The 21371-nt window shown below is 40.8% G+C and overlaps 2 protein-coding genes across 17 annotated transcripts in view; one reads left to right on the forward strand and one right to left on the reverse strand.

The window, feature by feature from the left end:
- LOC141758360 (calcium/calmodulin-dependent protein kinase type II subunit gamma-like) overlaps positions 1 to 12230 on the forward strand; it is a 46603-nt gene extending 34373 nt beyond the window's left edge. For 4 of the 15 annotated variants that reach the window (XM_074619680.1, XM_074619679.1, XM_074619683.1 and 1 more), the window contains 8 exons: positions 343 to 387; positions 518 to 572; positions 782 to 862; positions 4477 to 4617; positions 7436 to 7511; positions 7716 to 7810; positions 8320 to 8556; positions 9608 to 12230. In XM_074619680.1, the coding sequence (XP_074475781.1) occupies positions 343 to 387; positions 518 to 572; positions 782 to 862; positions 4477 to 4617; positions 7436 to 7511; positions 7716 to 7810; positions 8320 to 8552 (726 nt within the window). In that variant the 3' untranslated portion in view covers positions 8553 to 8556; positions 9608 to 12230. The remainder of the gene's footprint in view (positions 1 to 342; positions 388 to 517; positions 573 to 781; positions 863 to 4476; positions 4618 to 7435; positions 7512 to 7715; positions 7811 to 8319; positions 8557 to 9607) is intronic. The other 11 variants (XM_074619692.1, XM_074619691.1, XM_074619689.1 and 8 more) reach the window with 5 other exon arrangements.
- Positions 12231 to 16659: 4429 nt separating this feature from the next.
- LOC141758006 (neurotrypsin-like) overlaps positions 16660 to 21371 on the reverse strand; it is a 40974-nt gene continuing 36262 nt past the window's right edge. For both annotated transcript variants that reach the window (XM_074619014.1, XM_074619013.1), the window contains exon 15: positions 16660 to 19812. In XM_074619014.1, the coding sequence (XP_074475115.1) occupies positions 19241 to 19812 (572 nt within the window). In that variant the 3' untranslated portion in view covers positions 16660 to 19240. The remainder of the gene's footprint in view (positions 19813 to 21371) is intronic.

Raw genomic sequence — 21371 nt, forward strand, 5'->3', positions numbered from 1 at the left:
TAGTTGTAGCCCTAGATAAAACTGAAAACAAAATGCTAATTTTCTTAGCTTTTAATAAAAAAGATTCTTCAAAATGTCATTAATTTAGCGCAAACAATTTTATGGCCCAATATGATATCATCACAATACGATTCCAACGAAAGTCGATAAACAGAAATTAATCTGCAACGATCTTGATGATTACTTTATTGTCAATTTTTTTATGCAAACTATGAATGAGATGTAGCGTTAGGTTACGACCCCATGGCTGAGGTGGATTATGGGGCCCAGTTTAAATCCAGTTGAGAGGCACTGGTTCAGGGTTCTGATGCGATGGACTCACTGTTCTGTTCTGCATCGCAGGAATCTCAGAGCACAGTGGTGCACAACCCTCCTGATGGAGTCAAGGTGAGATGTGTGTCTGTGTCTGTCTGAAAGCCCGAGCATCACCCAGCTGCTCCAGTCTCAGGCCCGTTGGACCTCAAAGCTGGCTGTGTTAATTTCAGTGTCCTTCTGTTCGTCTCTCTCCGCACTCCAGGGATCAACAGAGAGCAACGCCACCAACGACGAGGAAGAAATGAAAGGTAGGAAAGGTACTCAAGTGTTTTAGTCCCCTTTTCCTGTTCTTATCCACTCTCTCTTTCTCTGTCTCCCATCTAGTGAAGTGTGTGTATTTGACTGTAGTGACTGGCAGGTGTGCTGAGATATGACACGTGTCTCTCACACTCTTGACTGTCTGCCCGTGGTGTGTGTATGTGTGTATTTATCGTGTGTCTGGCTGCGTTTTGTGTGTGTGTTCTAGCGGACAGTTCGGCGCTGAGTCAGAGCAGCGCCACAGAGGAGATGCCCCCACTTCTGCCCTCACCTCAAAGCTCACCTGCCAGTAAGTTTATCCATGGCAACCAGAAGCTATACGGTCGCCACTGGCAAGGACCTAACACCCCCACTCCCACCCAACCACCCACCCCCCCACTCCCACCCTGGCTTTTTGTAGTCACTGGCAATCTTACATCTTTGAGCCCCCTCACTCTGATCCACCAAGCTTTTTTTGAGGGTTCCCACTGGTTTTAAAATTTGTGGAATATTGTTGATATTTATGTTTTTAAATTTTGAATACTCTTAAGAGAAGCTCAGGGAACATCATAGAATTTGATATTGGTATTGATTTGATTTAAAGGATGATTCCGGTTGTATTTTTTGTAGTTTTGCACATCATTCCAGTTGGTAGTAACAACATTGTACTCACCAAGTTAATTGCTGAGATCTGGATCACTAAAAAGTCACAAGAAATGGGTCCCTTTGACCTCTGACCTCAAGATATGTGAATGAAAATGGGTTCTATGGGTACCCACGAGTCTCCCCTTTACAGACATGCCCACTTTATGATAATCACATGCCGTTTTGGGCAAGTCATAGTCAAGTCAGCACACTTCTCTCGCGGTACCTCAATTCAGGATATCTACTAATAATGATTCCCGATCCGACACCAGTTTTCCCAAATGTAAAATCTAAACCTCACTTTCTGTAAGTCATTGAACGGTAGAATGAGGCCAGGGACTGCTGTGGCACTAAAATCTGAAGTTGCAGCCCGCCTTTATGAATGTAACTGAATTTTATAATGCCAATAACGCCGTAATTATAGTTATTGTGGATTGGTCACGGTCTTTCACACCCGATCTGCTCAATAAGGCCTGTATCAGCCGTGATACCAGCTGGATTAATAAATCCCTAGTTTACATCATATATGATTATCTGTCTCAGTGTTTGCAGATCCAAGCAGTTACTTTGAGTGCAATGTTATCGTAACCAAGAGGCTAAAACTACAAAAACACGACCCAGGATGTAATAAACGGGAATATTCCTTTAACGGATGCATTACTAGAAGGCATTTTACAACTTTGTTTTACACACTGATTGCAGACGGTCATTTCCTGCCGTGTATATCCATTAATACTGTAATATATTGTGTGCTGCAGCTCAACTGCCTCACCAGCTGAACTTAAACTTCACTGTGCTCAGAACAAACTTTTAAAAAAAAAAACAGCAAACCCAGCAGGGACTAATTTTATAGGTCACAGAGGCACTTTGACCTAATTATGGAATGTCATGAAAAAAAGCTGTTGAGTTCTCCATCAGGGCCACTGTGGGAACCCTGAAATCTGTGTGTGTGTGTGTGTGTGTGAGAGCGTGTGTGTGTGTGTGTGTGTGTTTCTTGGTGATCACTGCATCTATCCCCTTGTCCTCCTAATGTGGCGGCTCCAGCTGGAGGAAGCCTTGCTTACCTTGCAGCTGCGTGTCCTAAACCAGCCTCCCAGTCTGACAGGCCTGTCTGACTTTACTGGAACCGTGCACACACCGTAGAGCATCAGGTTCCTCTTTGTCCTCACATTTTCTCCTCCATCCCTCCTCCTACTCTGATGCTTTATTCTCTGTTATGTTCTTTAATCTCCTCTCTAATTTCCATTTCTCTCTAATACACCGTCGTTATCTCGCCTCTTTGCCCCTCTACACTCTAATCTCTCCTCTCGTCTCTTGACCTCCTGTCCTCCCGCTCTGGTCAGACACACCTGCACTAAAGGAAATCTCCTCTTCCTCTTTACTCCTCTCCTGTATCCTTCCTCCACTCCCACCTTCCTTCCTGAACATGCTAAGTTTCCCCACAGGCATAACATGAGCTAATAACAAACAATGGCTTTCGATCCTCTTTGTCTGCTGGGAGCTGCAGCTCATCAGACGAGGCTTTGTTAATGTATATGAGCATTAAGAGCAGAGTTGATGTGAGCAGAGCAGGCAGTTAAATGACTTCCACATCACGCAGCATCACAACCAGAGCTGTGCTGATCTCGCTTCCAGCTGCCAGCCTGTACTCATGTTACCCATCTGCATGCCTGTCATAAACCCACACTAACTCTTTGTGTTAATTTCTCACTAATTTTAGGGCTGCTCCATTATGACAAAAAACGCAGTTGTTTTAGTCAATATTGAGATCACGACGATTACTCATCATGTATTTAGAAATACAATTTTGTACATTTTAAAGTCGCGTCAATCTGGCGCACTTTGAGAGCAAAATTAAGAGACTAGATCTGTGAAGAACTTTGTGCTTTAATCAACAATTTAATCTTAAACTTGTTGTATAGATATGAATGGTGATGACACGGCAAAAAAGTCACACCCACAAAGCATGGCAAACGAGACGGGGTTCGTGTAGGGCTGACCTGAATGCTTCGAAGCTTTGACCGTTGCCATGGTAACCGACCTCCAAATCAATATTAGAATCCTTCGTTTTTTTTGTTTTGTTTTTATACAAATATGTGGTAATAAAGTATAAATCCCCAAATATCCCATGAAATAAGGAATAATCCCACAACGTTATTCATTCTTCATATTCAACATTAATTATTTTTTAGTTATTCGGCGGATATCGCTGTTTGTTTGTGTACAGTAGTGCGGCACTTAAACGGGGGAGATGGAGACAGACAGAACAACATGTCAGCCTGCCGCACCGCACCGCACCGCACCGCACCGCACCGCACCGCACCGCACCGCACCGCACCGCACCGCACCGCATCGCATCGCACCGCATCGCACCGCATTGCGAATCTTCAATTAGCTTCAAATATTTCTCATTGAAGCTTTGAAGTCCCAAAACAATGGTATTCGGGACAGCCATTGATTTGTGTTTCAAGACGGGTCGTGCGGGTTGCTGACATCGCCGCAGACCCCTGATGTACATACAGGACAATCGGGGCCCCGTCCCTCCACGCAGGGAGGGCACAGCAAGCATTCAGTCAACGACCCTGGGCAGCGGCGAGGTCAGGGCGAGGGGTGCTGTAAAGCTCCCGGTCAGACACAAACGTCATATTGAATCACTCTATTTCCCCATTCACAACATCTCTTACTAAAAGGCAGGAAAAGGGTATTCAATATAGGCTCTATATACGTACACAAATATACTATGAATTGTGCCTATCTTTGACATGTTAAAATCTGTTATTGCTTGGTACTTTTTCCTCATTCGCCCACCATATAGAGAGCCACTTTCACCCCCGGGCATTTCCAAGCCGACCTAAAGCCGGTTGCAGCACACTGCAACGGGGGGGAAATGTGCCCGGCGAGGGCCAGCCAGCACCGGGGGAAGCGGCCGTCCCTGACCCGCCGAGCGAGGCGAAAACGCGCTGCTATGAAGGAAAGGGGTGTGCTGTATTATAACAGACAAAACTAGAGATCATAACAAAACGGAATGCTGCACAATAATCGTTTTATGTTGATTTCATAATCGTTGGAAGCCGAACTCGTAATTGAAAATAAAATTGGATCAATCGCTCGGACCTACTCATTTTATCAAACACTAACCCGTTTGTCACTTGTTTTACTGCATGAGCGTGTGTGTGCATGTTGTGTGTGTGTGTGTGGGTGATCACATGTACGTTTCTGTCACCTCGTCAACCACCCATGTCTTTTTTGTGTTTGTTGACCATCCGTTGTGTGTTTCAGTTCCACCGCATGACGTAAAGCGCATGGCATGGAACAGCACGGGCAACAGCTCCTGCCCTGACTCTGAGCTCTCACAGTCCTCCATGCCTGCCGCTCCACTAGGGAGCAACACTGTCGCTGCTATAAGCAACACTAAGCAGAGTAAGAACACAGTCTTGACTAACTGACTTCAGCTTTCCTTGCCGTCTACTCACTTAAAAACGTCTCTGAAATGGCAGTTTTCTCAGCAATGAAGAAAGCAGCCTGCAGATAAAGTTCATCCTAACAAGTCATTTAGTCAGGTGTTAAATCTTGAGAATCTCAACAAAAAGTTTGACTTCTTTCCGGGTTCATTTTCTCCTGTTTTAAGACTTGAAATGAGGCGAATAACTCCACATGTATCAGATCAATAACAGTTGGTTTGAGACATGTTCAGGTCTTGAAAGAGTTCCTTTATATTGGCTCCAAAATAAGGCTAATCGCTTGGTCAAATGACTTGTGAAAGAATACGACTGGTGTTATTTGATATATTTCTTACGGTCCCATCAAAAGACCAAAACCAACAATGTTTTAGTCAGTCTGTCAATACTTTCTGACTTCCTTACCCTGTCTGTAATACGACACAATAATGAAGACATAAATCTTGGGTCACAGATTTATAGATAATTTTTTATTAAAAGACAAAGTCCTCAAACAGCTGGGCACTGTAGTGTTTTAGAAAACATGACTGAAACAGGAGTAAATGATGCATTTGTTGGGGACTATTTTCAGCCACGGATTAATACACATTTGGTGCACTAGTGTTTATTTAAGGCAGCAGGATGGCGTATGTGGGATTGAGTCAAAATTATCTACAGTTTCCATGTTCATTGATGTTTTTAATAGTTTTTGGACAACAATAATAACGTTATTTATATAGCACCTTTCAAAACTACCGTTACAAAGTGCTTCACAAACGAGGACAAATAAAAGAAAGCAGAAGCAATCAGATACAAGAACACAGTCGGCAAATAAAAATAACATAAAACAGCAGAAGTAAAAATAATGGATAAAAGTATACATCAAGAACAGATGAAATAAAAGTAGTCGGTAAAAGTGCGTTTTAAGAGATGAATTAAAACAGGGCAGTGAGTTTTCTAGTCTATGGTCCTGTTCAGACCTGGCATTAAAACACGCCTCCTCAGTGATCCGATCACAAGTGGACAGCTCTCTAAGTACGGCTGTTAATTTCGCACATGTGGTTTTGGTCTTTTTGATGGGATTTGTTGACGAGAAGAAAATATAGAATATCGCCAGCTTTTTCTTTTGAAGATGGCTTTTTGTAGAAGGCCCAGTTATGTAGAGCTGAATCTTTTCATGTGGTTTCATTGATGTTTTAAATCGTGTGTGTAATGTGTGGAAAAGGCATCAGAATACTCGCTCATATTGATTGGCGGTAGATTTAAGGGTCATTTTGCACAATTGTGGTTTTGTTTGGTGGGAGACAGCAATGTGACAAACATGTTCTCTTTTGACATGATTAACTATTAGTTTTATTTATTTATTAGTTAACCTGGTCAGAGGCAGCTGAAAATATAACAATATAAATATATATCACGTCATTTTAGTTTTAATGGAGCTTCATGGTTTGTTTTTTTTAGAAGGTGAACGATGTCTTGAAAGTGAAAGCTGCAAAAGTTAGTTTAGTTTGAAAGTTGCTTCTTAATTCTTGTAAATCTTAACTTAAAGGCGACTTTTTCTGGAGCTTTCAGTCGCAGCCCAGTTGATTAGGAGTGTAAGAAAATATACACACAAGTTTTGTGATATTATGTTGTGCGATACTTATGGCTGTCAAAGTTAACGCGATAATGAAGCGTGACAAAATCTCCCTTTTAAGGTTAATTTTGAACAGATAAAAAATGTGCGATTAATCGCGATTAACTATGGACTATCATGTGATTAGCCGTGATTAAATGTTTTAATCAATTGACAGCCCTAGCGCAACTGTATCAATTCTCATAAAACATTATCGATTTTTAATTAACCTCTTAAAAATCTGTTATTTGATCTTTCGGTGGTTGTAAGGGGCTCAGTTTTAAAGCTAGAATGAAGATACTGGTATCATATAAAACTAGAAAACCTAAGGAATCTCTATATTTTCACAGGGTTCCCTTGACCTCTGACCTCCAGATATGTGAATGAAAATGGGTTCTATGGGTACCCACAAGTCTCCCCTTTACAGACATGCCCACTTTATGATAATCACATGCAGTTTGGGGCAAAAACAAGGCAGTTTTTTGCATGCAGTATAAATTTGTTATTTTTAAAATGGTTTATTTCTGGTGTGTTCTTTATACTATACACTTTAAATTTAAAAATCACAATATATCGCCTTGCTGTCAGTATTGTAATATATTGAATCGTTAGCCCCGGTGTCATGATACGCATCGTATCGCCATATTCTTGCCAGTACACAGCCCTACTGTGGATGGAGTTGGCTCAGTGAAGAAACCTGTGAAAGTATGGTGAGCGTGCTCAGTTGGTCACAAGATAACAGTTGATGATAACAGGTCAAAGCTCCAGAAAAAGCTAGTAAGTGGTTCTTGAGTTAAGTTGAGTTTTTTTTTTTGTCAGACTAAGCAGGATTGTTTTGTTTACAAGCAGGATTTTTTGTTTTGGCGGCAGTGTGTGCTCACACAGCAGAGAGGAGTGTTTAGTCAGTTTGTGTGTCGTGCAGAAGGTGAGAAGCAGAGCGACAGACAGTGATGAGGTCGAGCTGCAGTTGGGAAGCTGCTTCGAGCCGAGTGATGAGGTTAAAGACAAGAGTCGAGCTGTAGCCACAGACGAAGAGAGCCTGAAGGGAAGGCAGGAGCTGGAAGTGATGAGAGAAAATGTCATCAAGCAAAACCACCACATAGTTAATTGTTGTCTCACCTCCTAACTGGCTTCTCCACCATTTACCATCTGTCTCTTTCTCTCTCCTCTCTTGTTCTTTCTTTAGCTCGTAAACAGGAGATCATCAAGATAACGGAGCAGCTGATTGAAGCGATCAACAATGGAGATTTCGATGCATACACGTGAGTACAGCTGCATGTGTAAAACGTATATATCTACAAGAAGTATATTCTATGTAATGTTCTAACAGAACATTACATAGTACTTGGACTTGTCTTTGTTATTGCACTTTGTTTTCTCAAGTTTCTCTGCTCTTATGTCTCTAATGTCTTTTCACCCACTCGTTTTCACTTTCTCACCGTTTCTTTCTCGTTGCTCTTTGTCAGGAGGATTTGTGATCCTGGACTCACCTCTTTTGAACCCGAGGCTCTGGGGAACCTGGTGGAGGGCATGGACTTTCACAAGTTCTACTTTGAAAACTGTGAGTCTGCTCTTGCACACACTCACACAACGCAGCCGTTTATTTTAACCCCTTAAAACTCTGACGGACGCTATTCTGTATTTCAGAGGTTATTGTGGGGCTTTTCAAGCTAGAGTGAAGATACTGGTATCAAACTAGAAAAACCTAAAGAATCTATTGATCTTGTCGCAAAGATCACTAAATAACGCTATGAATTTACGCTGAATTTTGTCGAGGAAACACAAACTTATATCATCAGGTCTACGCTCTTATACCCTTTATTTTAATTTATTAATTCATTCATTAATTCATATTTATTTCTTAATAATGACTAGAACAACTTGACACACTATACTGGTATCTTTTTGTAATAATTCTAATAATAATACATTTGATTTTAAGGACTTTTCACGTTACTTAAGGACACTTAACATACAGAAAAGAAGCAAAAAAAATACTGTTGAAACCCCCGAAATCCATCCATCTATCTGGTATTTGACTTTCGATACGTCTCTGTTTATTTTATCCAGTGCTGAGCAAGAACAGCAAGCCCGTGCACACCACTCTGCTCAACCCGCACGTGCACCTGATCGGCGAGGATGCCGCGTGCATTGCCTACATCCGGCTCACACAGTTTGTGGACACCACGGGCCGCCCTCGTTCCAGCCAATCGGAGGAGACCAGGGTGTGGCATCGTCGCGATGGCAAGTGGCTCAACGTTCACTTCCATTGCTCAGGAGCGCCTGCTGCACCACTACAGTGATCAGGTACTCAATCTCACACACACACATACGGCTTCACACACTCATTTTAAAGCCACTATGTGTAGAAATTTAAAAATGTTTGACTCTGGTTCCCTCCAGTGGTAGTATCGGAAAAGACACAAATCTGACCCGCGGACACAGACTTTCACGGAGATTGTTTCGTCTTTCTACAAATGAAGTCTGTTATCAGAATCATTTGAAAGATGCTATAATCTAGGTCTGAAAGATGTTGAAAATGATCAAATTGCGATTATTTTGACTGTTATTGCAATTGCGATATTATTTGCGATGTTAGAGGGAATGATCATTTTTACATAATTACACAACAAAACATATTAAAATGATTATGGTGTGATTTTTGTGGGGATCTGTACCAAACAAAGATGTTTTCTTAAGTCTGTAGAATATGATGTGTAGTGGCCAGGACATCTCTGCAGCACCACAATATTTAATCTGATATGTTTTTGTTTCTTAACTAGGGGTGTCACGATTTCGATTCTGAATCGAAAATCGATCAAAATGAGCTTTCAATTTGACCTTTTAAAGTCAAAAGCAGGATCCGCGATTCTATCTCCACTTTGAAATCGATTGTGTGTCTACATCGCTTTGTACGGTAAAGCACATGGGGGCGCCGATGGGGACTTCACGGTGCATTCAGGTGCACCTCGTAAACTCTGAGAAACTCAAGCTGTTGTTGTACTTCCCTCTTTTTGTTCTTTAACAGTTTGTTCCCCAATCGACTGGTGAAATAAATTATTATTACATATTAAATAAATAATAAAAATTCAACCTTATGGCCTTAGATATCAGGCTTGATAGCATGTAGCTTTTTAAAGAAGAATTTGAAAGTGTAAATGAAAGGGCACAAAACTAACGATCTGTTGATCTTTATGAATCAAGACTCTAATTCTAACAAAAGCAGTTAGTGCTGGAAAACAAAGTTCAAATGGAATCGTGGATTTGGAGAATCGTGACACCCCTATTCTTAACTGACCCATAATTGATATTTAGGCTCGTTTCCTCCTCTCTCTCCCCTCCCCGCCCCCCCACCCAGTGGTCCTGAGCCTCCAGTCTACTGGAGTGTGTGTTTTGGGGGGCAGTTTTTTTCAGCGAGCGTGTTTAAGAGGCACGTCCTCTGCGTGGATTGGCTAGTGCCAGGAGCCCGGCCGGGCGAGATCGCATCCCTCTCCACGATACCAACCAATCCTGTCCCCCCTTTGACCTGCTGGGGGCCGGCTGAACACAAGACACCGCCCCCATGGGATGATGCATGCATCTGGCGCCTGATTGGAGGGCGAGTCTTTGCCCTCTATCCCTCCCCATGGCAGCCATCTTTTTTCTGCCCGCGCGAGATGAGACGTCCTGCGTGAGGAGAGGATTTACAGTTGAACTTGTGACAGTTTATGAGTATGAGTTATGAATATGCTGTGTAAATTATGACTAGATGTACCAGAAACCACCAAAACCCAACCAAGCATTTATATTCACTATCTAATAAGGGAGGAACAGAAGGGAGTGTGAGGTTAGCAGCTGAGAATTTGGACACATGTTTTGGCATTCTAGGGATTACCGGGTAGAAAGTGTTGTGCTCGTAACCCGGACGTTGATGTAAAGATGTAGGGAGATTTTCCCCATCTTGAATTCTAGAGGGGGAAAAAAATCATGTCGGCTCAGTCAGAGAACTTGATGACGAGAGAAACTTGATATCAAAAACATGAAGCACCAAAGTGTAGAACTTTAGGCTTTTTATGTGTTTGTGTTTTCGTTTGTGTGCTTGTTTTTCCGACCGAACGGAAAATCGTGTTGTTGTGGGATTGGGGCGGGTGGGGGGTGGGGCGTTTTTGATTTGAGGTTACGTGTTTTTGTTGTGTTTTTAGCGTCCTGTTCCCTTTGCGTTCATGTGAATAACCGGAGCCTTTTTTTTTTTTTTTTGTCTGACTGATCTTATATTCAAGGCTCCTTTTTTTTAGTTTTTTTTAAAAGCAGCTGAGTTTTTAAAAAGAGGGATTTAATTGTGCAAGTTTAAAGCTAACGTGTGAACACGTTCTGTTGTCTGTATGCAGTGGAGGGAGAGCGCAGGCCGGGAAAGGCGTCTGCGTTTTGCATGTTTGCCCGCCGCCTCTCCCTCATTCACCCCTCCCCGCCCTCTCTCCTTTTTTCTCCCTCTTAAACCATTCCCTCTTTTAACCCTCCCGCTCCTTTTCTCTGCTTTCTGCAAGGGCCTGGTTTGTTTATAATCACTGTGTAAATACAGTGTATGTATAGATATATGTAGAAAAGTGTAATATATGTACATGTATCTAAGAGACACTCATCCTGTGCATCTGGGAACCATCCCATGACCTCTGTGACCCCCGATCTAGTTTAGGAAAATTTTTCTTACCGATTTTACTTTTAATTCTCCTCCTTAAAGTACTTCCTTAAAATATTGGTAACTCGACCATTGATGAATAAACGCACTCGTGTGGGCTACCAGCTCTAGTCCCGTGGCCGTAAGACTGTTTTTAGAGACGGGGAATAGAAGAACAGGTTGATGGAGTACAGTTTGACCCCTTTTGCTTAAAAAGAGCTTTTAAACATGAAGACCTTCATCATAGTGTCCTTAACTCCTGATCCCACAATGCTGTGAGCCGTCTCTTCATATCATATGCACACACACGCACGCCTGGTGGTGTGTTTAGGCTTTGTAACATATCTGCACCACTGCTGTGTGACTACGGTGCCACCCTTGCTGTGCTGCTTAATTGTCTCCATCCATCCACGACAGTCGTATCTTGAACCTCCCCCTCCACTCCACTCCGATATCTCCCCTCCTCCTCCTCCGTGTACCAACGAGTCCCTGCTCTTGAGATGTTTATTTGTACCTCTCTCTGTTGTTTCTCTGTTCCCGTGTTACTGGTTTGAGTTTTTTCGTTGTCGTCGCTGTTGCTGTTAACTTGTCGTTTGGTAATTTGCCGATCTGCCAAGCTGGAGTTCTGCACTCTCCCTCGCACACAGAAAAAAAAAAAAAGGGAAAAGAGGGAGGAAGTAAACACAAATTACAGATTGAGTGATCATAGATTGATCAGGACTAAATTATTTATTAATGTTATCTACCTGAGTTGGTTTTAAATCGTGCCTGCTCAGTTGAGAGGAGTTTTGAAAGCCAGAGAAAGAGTTGGTGTGGGTGTGCAGGTTTTTGTGACCTACACTGTTGAACCAGAGTGGGAGACCTAGTTATATGCATGTTTCAGTTACGCATTTCTACCATGTACCTACCTGAATAAGGATGGAGCCTAGTGTTAATATATGATATTTGCATCTTTTGAAATAAGAATATCCTCCATCCAGAATGTTGAATAGGTGACATGAAAAATATATGATTAAAGAAAAAAAAAAAGAAAATAAATACGCAAAATTTTTAAAAAAAGGATTCAGGAGCCGTAGCTTGGTATGAGGCCCTCGATGTTAGCGTTTTCCCTGCGTTGTAATGATATACTATTGGGCTGCGCTTTCTCCCCCCAGCCTTCACATGGATGCTGGAGTTTTTTTGCATGATCATGATGTACAATGAAATACAACCATGAATTGACGACTATCAAGTGTTTGTCTGAGTGTTAGTTGGTCTTCATCATAGCTTTGTTATTCTTCAAACTTGGATCTTGAAAGTATTTAATAAAAATACTATTTCAGCACTGGTTTATCTCTCTCGACTGGTTTATTTTCTTCAACGCCTTCTCTTCATGTCTGATTTAGTTGTTGTCGTGATGTGGAAACATTTTTGTCCCCCCTCCAACTAATATCTTATTGGGAAGGCATCCATTCCCTGGTACTGTGCTCCGAACGACCTGCCAAAACAGTTGCGTGTTTACCCTCGGTGCTTTTTAACACCACTGTTTGTGAACCGTCTCTCACGCTTGTCTGGTGCAGCATACCTATTATACTGTCTGGAGGAAATGTCTCCCCAAAAAATGACAGACCTTTTTTGGCCTGTGCATATTTGATCTGTTCAGCCTGGATTTTGAGAACGTTTCATCAGAAGAGTCTCAACCTGAAATCACCAAATTTGGAGCTAATAGAGATATGCAGCACACGTTTCTGATTATATAACACTGCAACATTGATTAGTCATGCTGAATATCTGCTCATGCAGTCTCTTGTCCAATTTTAGGAAACTTTTTTTCTCAGGTTAGCATTAAAATACCGTCTGTTAAAGGGAAAAAGGGTTTTGATTCGAGTAAAATGAGCACACATAAAACTGGACCATGTTTCTGTGGTTGGTTGGCCGGATGCTCTGAACACCACCCGGCATCACAGCTGGCACAATATTTGCCCTCCATACTTGTCTGTCATCACATAAAGTCAGATTAAGCCCTGAATAACGCTGCATATCCTCCAGGGCCATTAACACACACACGCAGGATAAAACAATCACTGCTGTCCGTTCAACAGCTCGTGCGTCGTCCCGTCTCAACGCTTCAGCCTTTGTTCTGTCTTCTGCTGCTCTTATTTTAGCTGGATTGAGCACTGTGAAGTGTTGAGTAATGCCGCAGCCTTATTTAAAAAGGTTTGCTGGTGTTATTTATGATGGTACCAGTTATTTTAAGGTTTGAGTGTGTGTGTGTGTGTGTCCATGGGATGTAGGACAGCTCCCCCTGGTTCCTCTGCTTTCCGTGTGATTAATGAGGAGAACTCAGCAGTTGGTTAACTTCGACACTCACACTTACTTTCTCAAAGACACAAAAAAGGAGAAACTCTTGAGGGAATGTGTCTTGTTAGCTCTCACTGACCTCCGGCTCATCGTGTCAATAAAATTAGGAGAAAAGCTCACCCAGAACGAGCCTCCTGAATCTAAATTACTTTTGACTTTGTCGAGGTGGTAAAGGGCATGTTCCCTTTTCTTTTTTTTCCATCTCAGAGCTTATACAAATGTTTCCAATGATTTCTAAGCAGGCACAGCACCACCTCACCAATAGCTTGTGTTGACCTCAAAAACCATGACATTTCTTTTATTTTTTTTATAAATCAAGGCCCGTAGAGAGGCGAAGTCCCTCCCCTTCCCCCATTTGGACCTTATTTCGGAAAAAATATGAACGGTAGTCAACGGCGAGAGATAAATAATTTGATCCCGTTTGAATTGCGCCATGAATCACAGACGTATTATCATTTAGTTTGCGTGAAACCGCTCAGTGAACTACATCTCTCATCTCGCACAATATACGTCACCAACACTAGCCACCTAACTTAACTATGTTCCACGTACAAATGAAACGTTATCTTATCTGATGTGTTTTATCCAGCGACTCCTGATATTTTTATCAGCCGAGAAGAGAAATAACGAGCGAGACCCGTTGTTCGTGCGAGTACATCCCAGTACGAAACACACAGGCTTGCAAAATTATCTTTTAAATTGACAAACTGCGTATGTGTGTGATTCATGGAGGAATTCAAACGGGATTAAAAAAATATTTTTCTCTCGCCTTAGACAACCGTACGTATTTTTTACGAAATAAGGATGGGTTTATGTTAATCACAATTATAAATTATGAGAAATGGCATTTATAAATGAAGTAAAAGAACAATGAAGATCGATACCACACTCTCTCTCTCTCTCATGTCTAATATGACAGCCAGGAGACATTTAGCTTAGCATAACAGTTAGCCTGACTCTGTGTAAAGGTACAAATTCTGCCTAGCAGCACCTCTAAATTTCACAATGTAATATTGTTTGTTTAATCCTTATAAAAACCAAAGTGTAAATAATGTAATGTATTGTGCGGACTATTTCGTGGTCGGGTGCAGTGACTTTCTGGAGTCCTTCAGGGTTGCGAGGCGAGATTGTGTTAAATAGTGAGCTGTGGAGGTGCTGATAGATGGATGGATTTATTTTGTCTCCAGTCTCACACAAAGACTGGAGACAGCTGCTAGTCTGGATATATACAGTATGTTGATGCTACAGCCAGGAGACTTAGCTTTTAGCTTAGCTTCTAAGCTGTATACATCAAATTGGACAAAATGTTCTGCTGGATCTCAGCTTCACCATCTGTAAAGGACCCCTGAGCTGTCCTAGCGTGGCGTGGGAAAGTGTCACAGAAAGGTACAGTGAAACATCAACCTTTTTTTTGTATTGGATTCTTTTTATTTCATAAAATGTGGATAATTTTTTCGACATACTATAGCATGACTTTTTTTTATATTCTCAATATACTATAATATGACTATTTTTTCAACATACGATACTATGACTTTTTTTTTTCCGACATACTATAATATGATTGTTTTTGGACATACTATACTTTGACGTTTTTATTTTTTGACATACTAATCGATGACCTTTTTCTATTTTTTTGATATACTATGAATTTTTTTCATTTTTAAAACATACTATATCACTTTTTTATATTTTCGACATACTATAGTATTATGTTTTTTCGACATACTATACTATGACTTTTTTAGTTTCCCAACATACTATACTATGATTTTGTTTCGAATTACTATGACATTTTTTTTTTTTTCGACATACTATGCTATGACTTTTTTTTACGAAATTTTTCGACAGACTATACTATGACTTTTCTTTTTTTTGACATACTGTACTGACTTTTTTTTTTAAATACTATACTAATTTTTTTTTTTTACATTTTTCAACATTCTATACTATGACTTTTCTTTTTTTCGATCTACTATAATATGACTTTTTTTCGACATACTATACTATAACTTTTTCTCTATATTTTTCGACAAACTATACGATTTTTTTTTATTTTTAAGACATACTATACTATGACTTTTTTTCATATTTTTCGACATACTATACTTTGACTTTTCTTTCGACATACTATACTATGACTTTTTTTCCAACGTACTTTAATGATTTTTTTTTTAACATACCATACTATGACTTATTTATTTTTAAGACGTACTACTATAATATGAATTTTTAATTTTTTCGACATACTATACTGTGACCTTTTTATTTTTTCAAAATACTATACTATGACTATTACGTGACGTATTGTTTTGTGTGTTTTTGTGCTCTCTCTCATGTCTCTCCTCAGTTGCCGCCCTTTCCCGCTGTGCAGCTGCAATCACTGGATTTGGCTGTGCCAAATCACCAATCGGGGCGGATAAGAGAGCGGGAGAGAGGAGCAGACGGAGCCAGTAGGCCAAACGGCAGTTCCAGACTGTGTGTTTTGTGGTTGACGATGGTGGTTGGCTTGTGTGTCGGTAGTTTACCATAAAACTTTCTGTTAGAAAGTAGATTTCAATTGTATACTTTTCATTTATTGTTAATAAATTGCCTAATTTTTTAACAATCCGTTGCCCGTCTCTCTTTACCTCTTTTTTTTCCAATTTACTGTCACTCCCTCCATGCCCTGGACCCTAAACAAGGGCTAGAAAAAGTCATAGTATAATATGTAAAAGAAAAAGTCATGATAAAGTATGTCGAAAAAAGTCATAGTATGGTATGTTTAAAATTTTTGTAAAAAACGTCATAGTATAGTATGTCGAGAAAAAAAAAAGTCATAGTATGTCGAAATTTCTTGAAAAAAAAGTGATGGTATAGTATGTCGAAAAATTTCGTAAAAAACGTCAGTATAGTATGTCGAAAAAAAAAGTAATGGTATAGTATGTCAAAAAAAATTGTCATTGTACAGTATGTCGAAAAAAAAGTCATAGTATGTCGAAAAATTTAGTTAAAAAAGTCATAGTATAGTATGTCGAAAAAAAGTTATAGTATAGTGTCGAAAATTTTTGTGAAAAATGTCATAATATATATATATATATAATAGTATAGTATGTTGAAAAAAACGTATAATATAGGTCATAATTTAGCATGTCAGTTTAGTACGTCGAAAAAAGTCAAAGTTCACGTTTAAAAGCAATAGTATAGTATGTCGATAAAGTAAAAAAAGTAATAGCATAGTATTTCGAAAAATATAAAAAGTGAGTGTAATATGTCAATTTTTTGAAAAAAAAGTCATAGTATAGTGTGTCAAAACAGCTAACCCTTTGCATATCACATATTTACCCTTATTCGGTGAATAACAAACAAAGAAAACAAGTTAATTCAAGCTTATTATTCAATAAGATGGAGAAGAAAAGCCACACCAACACTGAGGGCTTGTTCTCACCAGGTATATGTTTTAATACTCAACCATGATTCAGCACATTACACTGAGGAACAGCTGGCGGGTTTAACACGGGTAATGTAGGCTTTACACTGCCCCCTCACCGTCCCAGCCACAGACATACAGTATTTACATTAACCTACAGGATCTGCATGATAAAACATCAATTCTCAGGAGGGAAGGAGTAGCGATAGGATTGAGTTTATGTACAGGATTATAACAACAGGCATTGGACAGGTCCATGTTGGAGAAACAGCAGTTGCAGGTTACAAGATGCTTCACGACACAATGGTTCACAGTACATCAAAGCACAAGTCAAGTCCCTACACTTATAGCAACGGTATAAAAACAACCATCAGGGCCATGTTATCCAACAACCGGCGGCCCTGTGAAAAAACAGCAAATGTCGCCATCTTCTGGTTAGATCACACATCTGCTCAGAGTACAACGGAACAGACAACATTTAACTTCAAGAGTTCGGCTATCTATTTCAGTCAAGAATGAATGCAGTAACACATACTATCTAATCCAAGGAATAGTAGCTATCTATCCATCTATCTATCTATCTATCTAGAGCCATCTGCTGGAATCAGTACAAAAGATATTTTTAACGACCCGACAGTCAGCTTCAAATGGCTTTGAAAGGAGAGAATTGTTCTGTACAGTTTAAAAGGACCATACCAATGTTTTTTTGCAAGTTTTAGCTCCTTAACTACAAAGATAACAGATTATATACACTTGGTATAACTGCTGACAAACGCATATTGTAGTGTTTTAGTTTCTTAGTGTATATGTTTCCAGGCAGCCACTTGTTTCCATACAGTTTTCCCTTTGGAATAGAAATCAATTAGCAGACTCTTGCTTGAGTTGTGTAATCCATCACATCTGTTTTTCTCCATTATTGTTGTCAAGTAATGCAGTTTAATTGATCTGAGAAAGAGTGCACTGCGGTACCTCTCAACAATGATGTGACTTTGACAAAAATAAATGCAGATTTAACATTTATTGTGATGGATTCCACACGTTTCAAGAGTCCATTTGTGAAATCAATGGAAACCAACAGCTTCCTGGAAATACTTTTGAGACTTAAGACACAAAAAAGGGGAAGTCTCTCCACATCGTGTGGTTTTAATTGTCACTTTCTCCCTTCATAAAGGGATAATATAAATTTTAAGTAATGACTTTATTCGTGGTTAATTAGGGCCCGAGCACCGACCACGTCAGGCAGCGAAGGCCCCATTGAGACTGTAGGTGCTTGAAAAGTTGTTAAAGTTTGCACACTTATCAGACGCGGTGTAAAATTTGTTCTTTTAAGGGTCTCGGGCTTGGATGTTGCAAAATGGCTCGCAAGCGCCCCTACAAAGTCGGACAAATTGAGCCCCTCGTTCAGGATTCACCTACATGAATGACATTTGGTAGGCAGATGTAACATGTGGAGACCGACAAAAAAGCCTCTTGGAGGTATACCCAAAACCCAACAGGAAGTCAGCCACTCTTGTGGGAGGTATCCACCGCTGTTGCGCCAGTACCCCCGATGATAATATATTATTGCTTTTGGTTTGCCAGGTTGTGAAAAATCTCTCTGCTTGGTGAGCTATTCATAGTCAGTGTCTTCGTTTCTACTATCAAGTCTGCCATTATAAATGTTAATAAGTCATTAATAATAAGGGTCACAAGTTCTGTTTCGAATAAGCCAACAGCAGAGGTTAGTAAATGTTCTTATTAAACATTTATAACAGATCTATAAATTACTAGTAAACAATTTATCAACCATTAATAAACAGCCTTTTAAGCCTGAACTAGTCAGCAGTAGTGTATACATCATTGGTAAAGGGAATAAACACACTAAAACGTGAAAAATCACTGGTATGGTCCTGAGTTAAATAGCTTAGTCATGGGTCTAAACAGCACTTTCACCAGTAAAGGTATAAGACAACAGCCTGGAGAGACGAGCCCCGAACTGTGACATCTGATGCAGGAGTTTGGGGTTAATCTATGCTAATAATTTTAGAAGGACATTACAGTCAGCCTTTATTCTAGATGTTCTGGTGGTTAGTTGGTTGATGTTTGTTACTAAACACACAGAGGACACACATTAATGAGTGAATTTTAGCATAGATTCTTATGTGAACATCTTAGAAATATCCCCAGAATATTTAACACTATTGTCCTTAAAATACATGCCATGCTGATTTTTTGATTTTCAGTATCAGTGAAAGGCCCCGATCAGCATGCCAGGCTCTACCTAAACGTTGCTGACCCCCATCAGTCATCGTGCTGCCTCTCAACAGGCTGTAGCTCACATGTAAAGCACCACAAATCGCCCACACACTCTGTCATCCTGGCAGCTCGGGAAGGTCTGCCCACACTGCTGTACTCGTCCGACGATTAGCAACCGCAAACACAACACTGAGTTCAGATTTGAAATGAGCACAGAGACGGCCGTTTGCACTGACCTAAGTTAGGAGCATCTTTCTTTTCTTTTAAAGTTTACTTTTGTCTTCCTTTAACTCTCCTTCCTCCTCCTTACGCGGTCACATGGCACAGATGGTAAGCCAATGGCACGGCCTCAATCAGACCAGAATTTGTGTGTTTGTGTCGTCATTTTCTACATGGTGGGTGTGTGCGTGCTGGTTTGTGTGTGAATGATGTTTTTGTTTAATATCGCTGATTTCATTTGTTTCTTGTAGATCGTGTGTGTGTTTGAGCTTGCCGTGCACATGGAAGTATTCATCCTTGCCCTCGCCGTGGGCGTGTTCCTCGTGCGTGTGTGTTAGGTCATTGTCAACGCGTGTCAGATCTTCTTGTGCGTTTGTGTGTGCGTGCGGTTCCTCTGGATGTGCTCGCGTGTTGGTGACCTCCTCGATCCAGCTCCTGAAGCGGCTGACTCGAGTGTAGAGCGCGGGAGAGGAGGGGCCGGCGCAGCCGTAACCCCCGGCAACGACCCCTGTGAGGACCCAGCGACCCATCTCGCCCTGACACACCAGCCCGCCTCCAGAGTTGCCCTGACAACTGTCGTCATGGAGGAGGCTGGTGTCTGGAGGACTGCCAGCACACAGGGTGCCGTGGCTGGAGAAGCTGTCGCCGTAGTGCTTCTTACATTGCCACGATGACATCAGAGGGACCCAGGAAGCGAGGACTGAGTCTACGAGAGAGGATGTATGAGATGACGAAAGAAGCGGCATGTCAGAAATGCTTAAACAATTAGTTGATGAATTGATGAGTCAATCAACAACACTTAGCTAAATGAGCTAAATGCTAACGTTGCACAATCAGTAGGTGATTTGACTGGGGATGCAATCACCCTCGTTAGCAAAATGACCAAAATGCATGCCCCTTGATAAACTGCCACCCCCCCCCCCCTCTCCATCCCCTAGTAGCAGAGAGAGTGCCGGGGCAGAGCGGTTGTTTAGCTGAATATGTCCTGCTCATTGATCCTTTATATTACTGAGCTTTGTGCAAGTTAGACTCTAAGGCCCCGACCCTGGCTCTGAAATATCAGCAGCCTAACTGAGCTGTGTGTTGTCCATGGTGCTGAAGTAGCAGAGGGATTTGTAATCGCAGCTTTTTCTCTGAGTCCCGCTCTTCTGTCAGTTTCAGGGAGGCTAGCCGCGGGTGAACATCTCCGCTGTCATCTTAAATATCCGACGGCCCGCTGGCAGTTTGCAGAACAGTTTCCAGAACAGAAATGCTCGCCATCCAATCACCGAAAAATGAAATTCTTGCAGAAATCTCCAAATGTCAAAATTTGATCAATTCTCGAGCAGTCGAAAATTGTTAAATTTAGCACCAAATCTGTGCGACATGGTATCAACCCAGCATGGGAATGGCCATCATATACTTATATCATAATATTCTAAGCCCTTATACACTTTCACGTTATTTTAATTCATTTTTATTTCTGATTTAAGACTAGAACAAGTTAGTGCAGAGACGCATCTCAAATTAATCTTCTGGGGCCTCATAACAGAAAAATATCCTAACTGCTTGTCCTATCTTAAGTTTCAAAGATAGAAAAAAATCCTATCTTCCTATTACAGAAGCAATTCCTAAACTCATGGCTGTGTCCTATCCTATCTCAGACCGCCTGTCTTATCTTAACTTAAGAAATCCTAAGTATAACTGTGAATTTGATTCTTCAATCGGCACTCGTCCTGTCATGTCTGCATCTTTGATTAGAATGTACCGGTATGCTTCTCGAGATGGACAAGCCAAAATATCAACGGCTCTCACTTGTCACTGGCTAGCTAGCTTGCTATCATGAATAAAAAAAGATGGGCCTTCAATGTTAGCTACAAGGAGTCAGAGAAGAAGAAGAAACCCTCTAATTAAATAAATGTAAATATATATATAAAATAAAATTTACAGCATCATCATACGGTTTGAGTAGCTTTCAATCATTATTTTTCGGTGTTCATGTTATTCCCAATCTTCATTGTCAGTACCATATAGACCTAACAACAGTTAGGACGGTTCTATAATAGCTATAATAGTTTCCTATCCTAAGATAAGATTCTTTCCTAAAAGCCGTTAGGAAACATGTTTCTGTAATAACAAAAATTCTAAATGTCATCCTAAACTGAGATAAGATAGGATTTCAGACTTAGGACGTTTCTGTAATGAGGCCCCTGGCAGGTTCCCAGCTTTCAGGTGGTGTATACCACTTCTTTGTGGCATACACGGTTGTCTATTTATCTACCCCTG

This window comes from Sebastes fasciatus, chromosome 20, assembly GCF_043250625.1.
Source record: "Sebastes fasciatus isolate fSebFas1 chromosome 20, fSebFas1.pri, whole genome shotgun sequence".
Taxonomy (NCBI): domain Eukaryota; kingdom Metazoa; phylum Chordata; class Actinopteri; order Perciformes; family Sebastidae; genus Sebastes; species Sebastes fasciatus.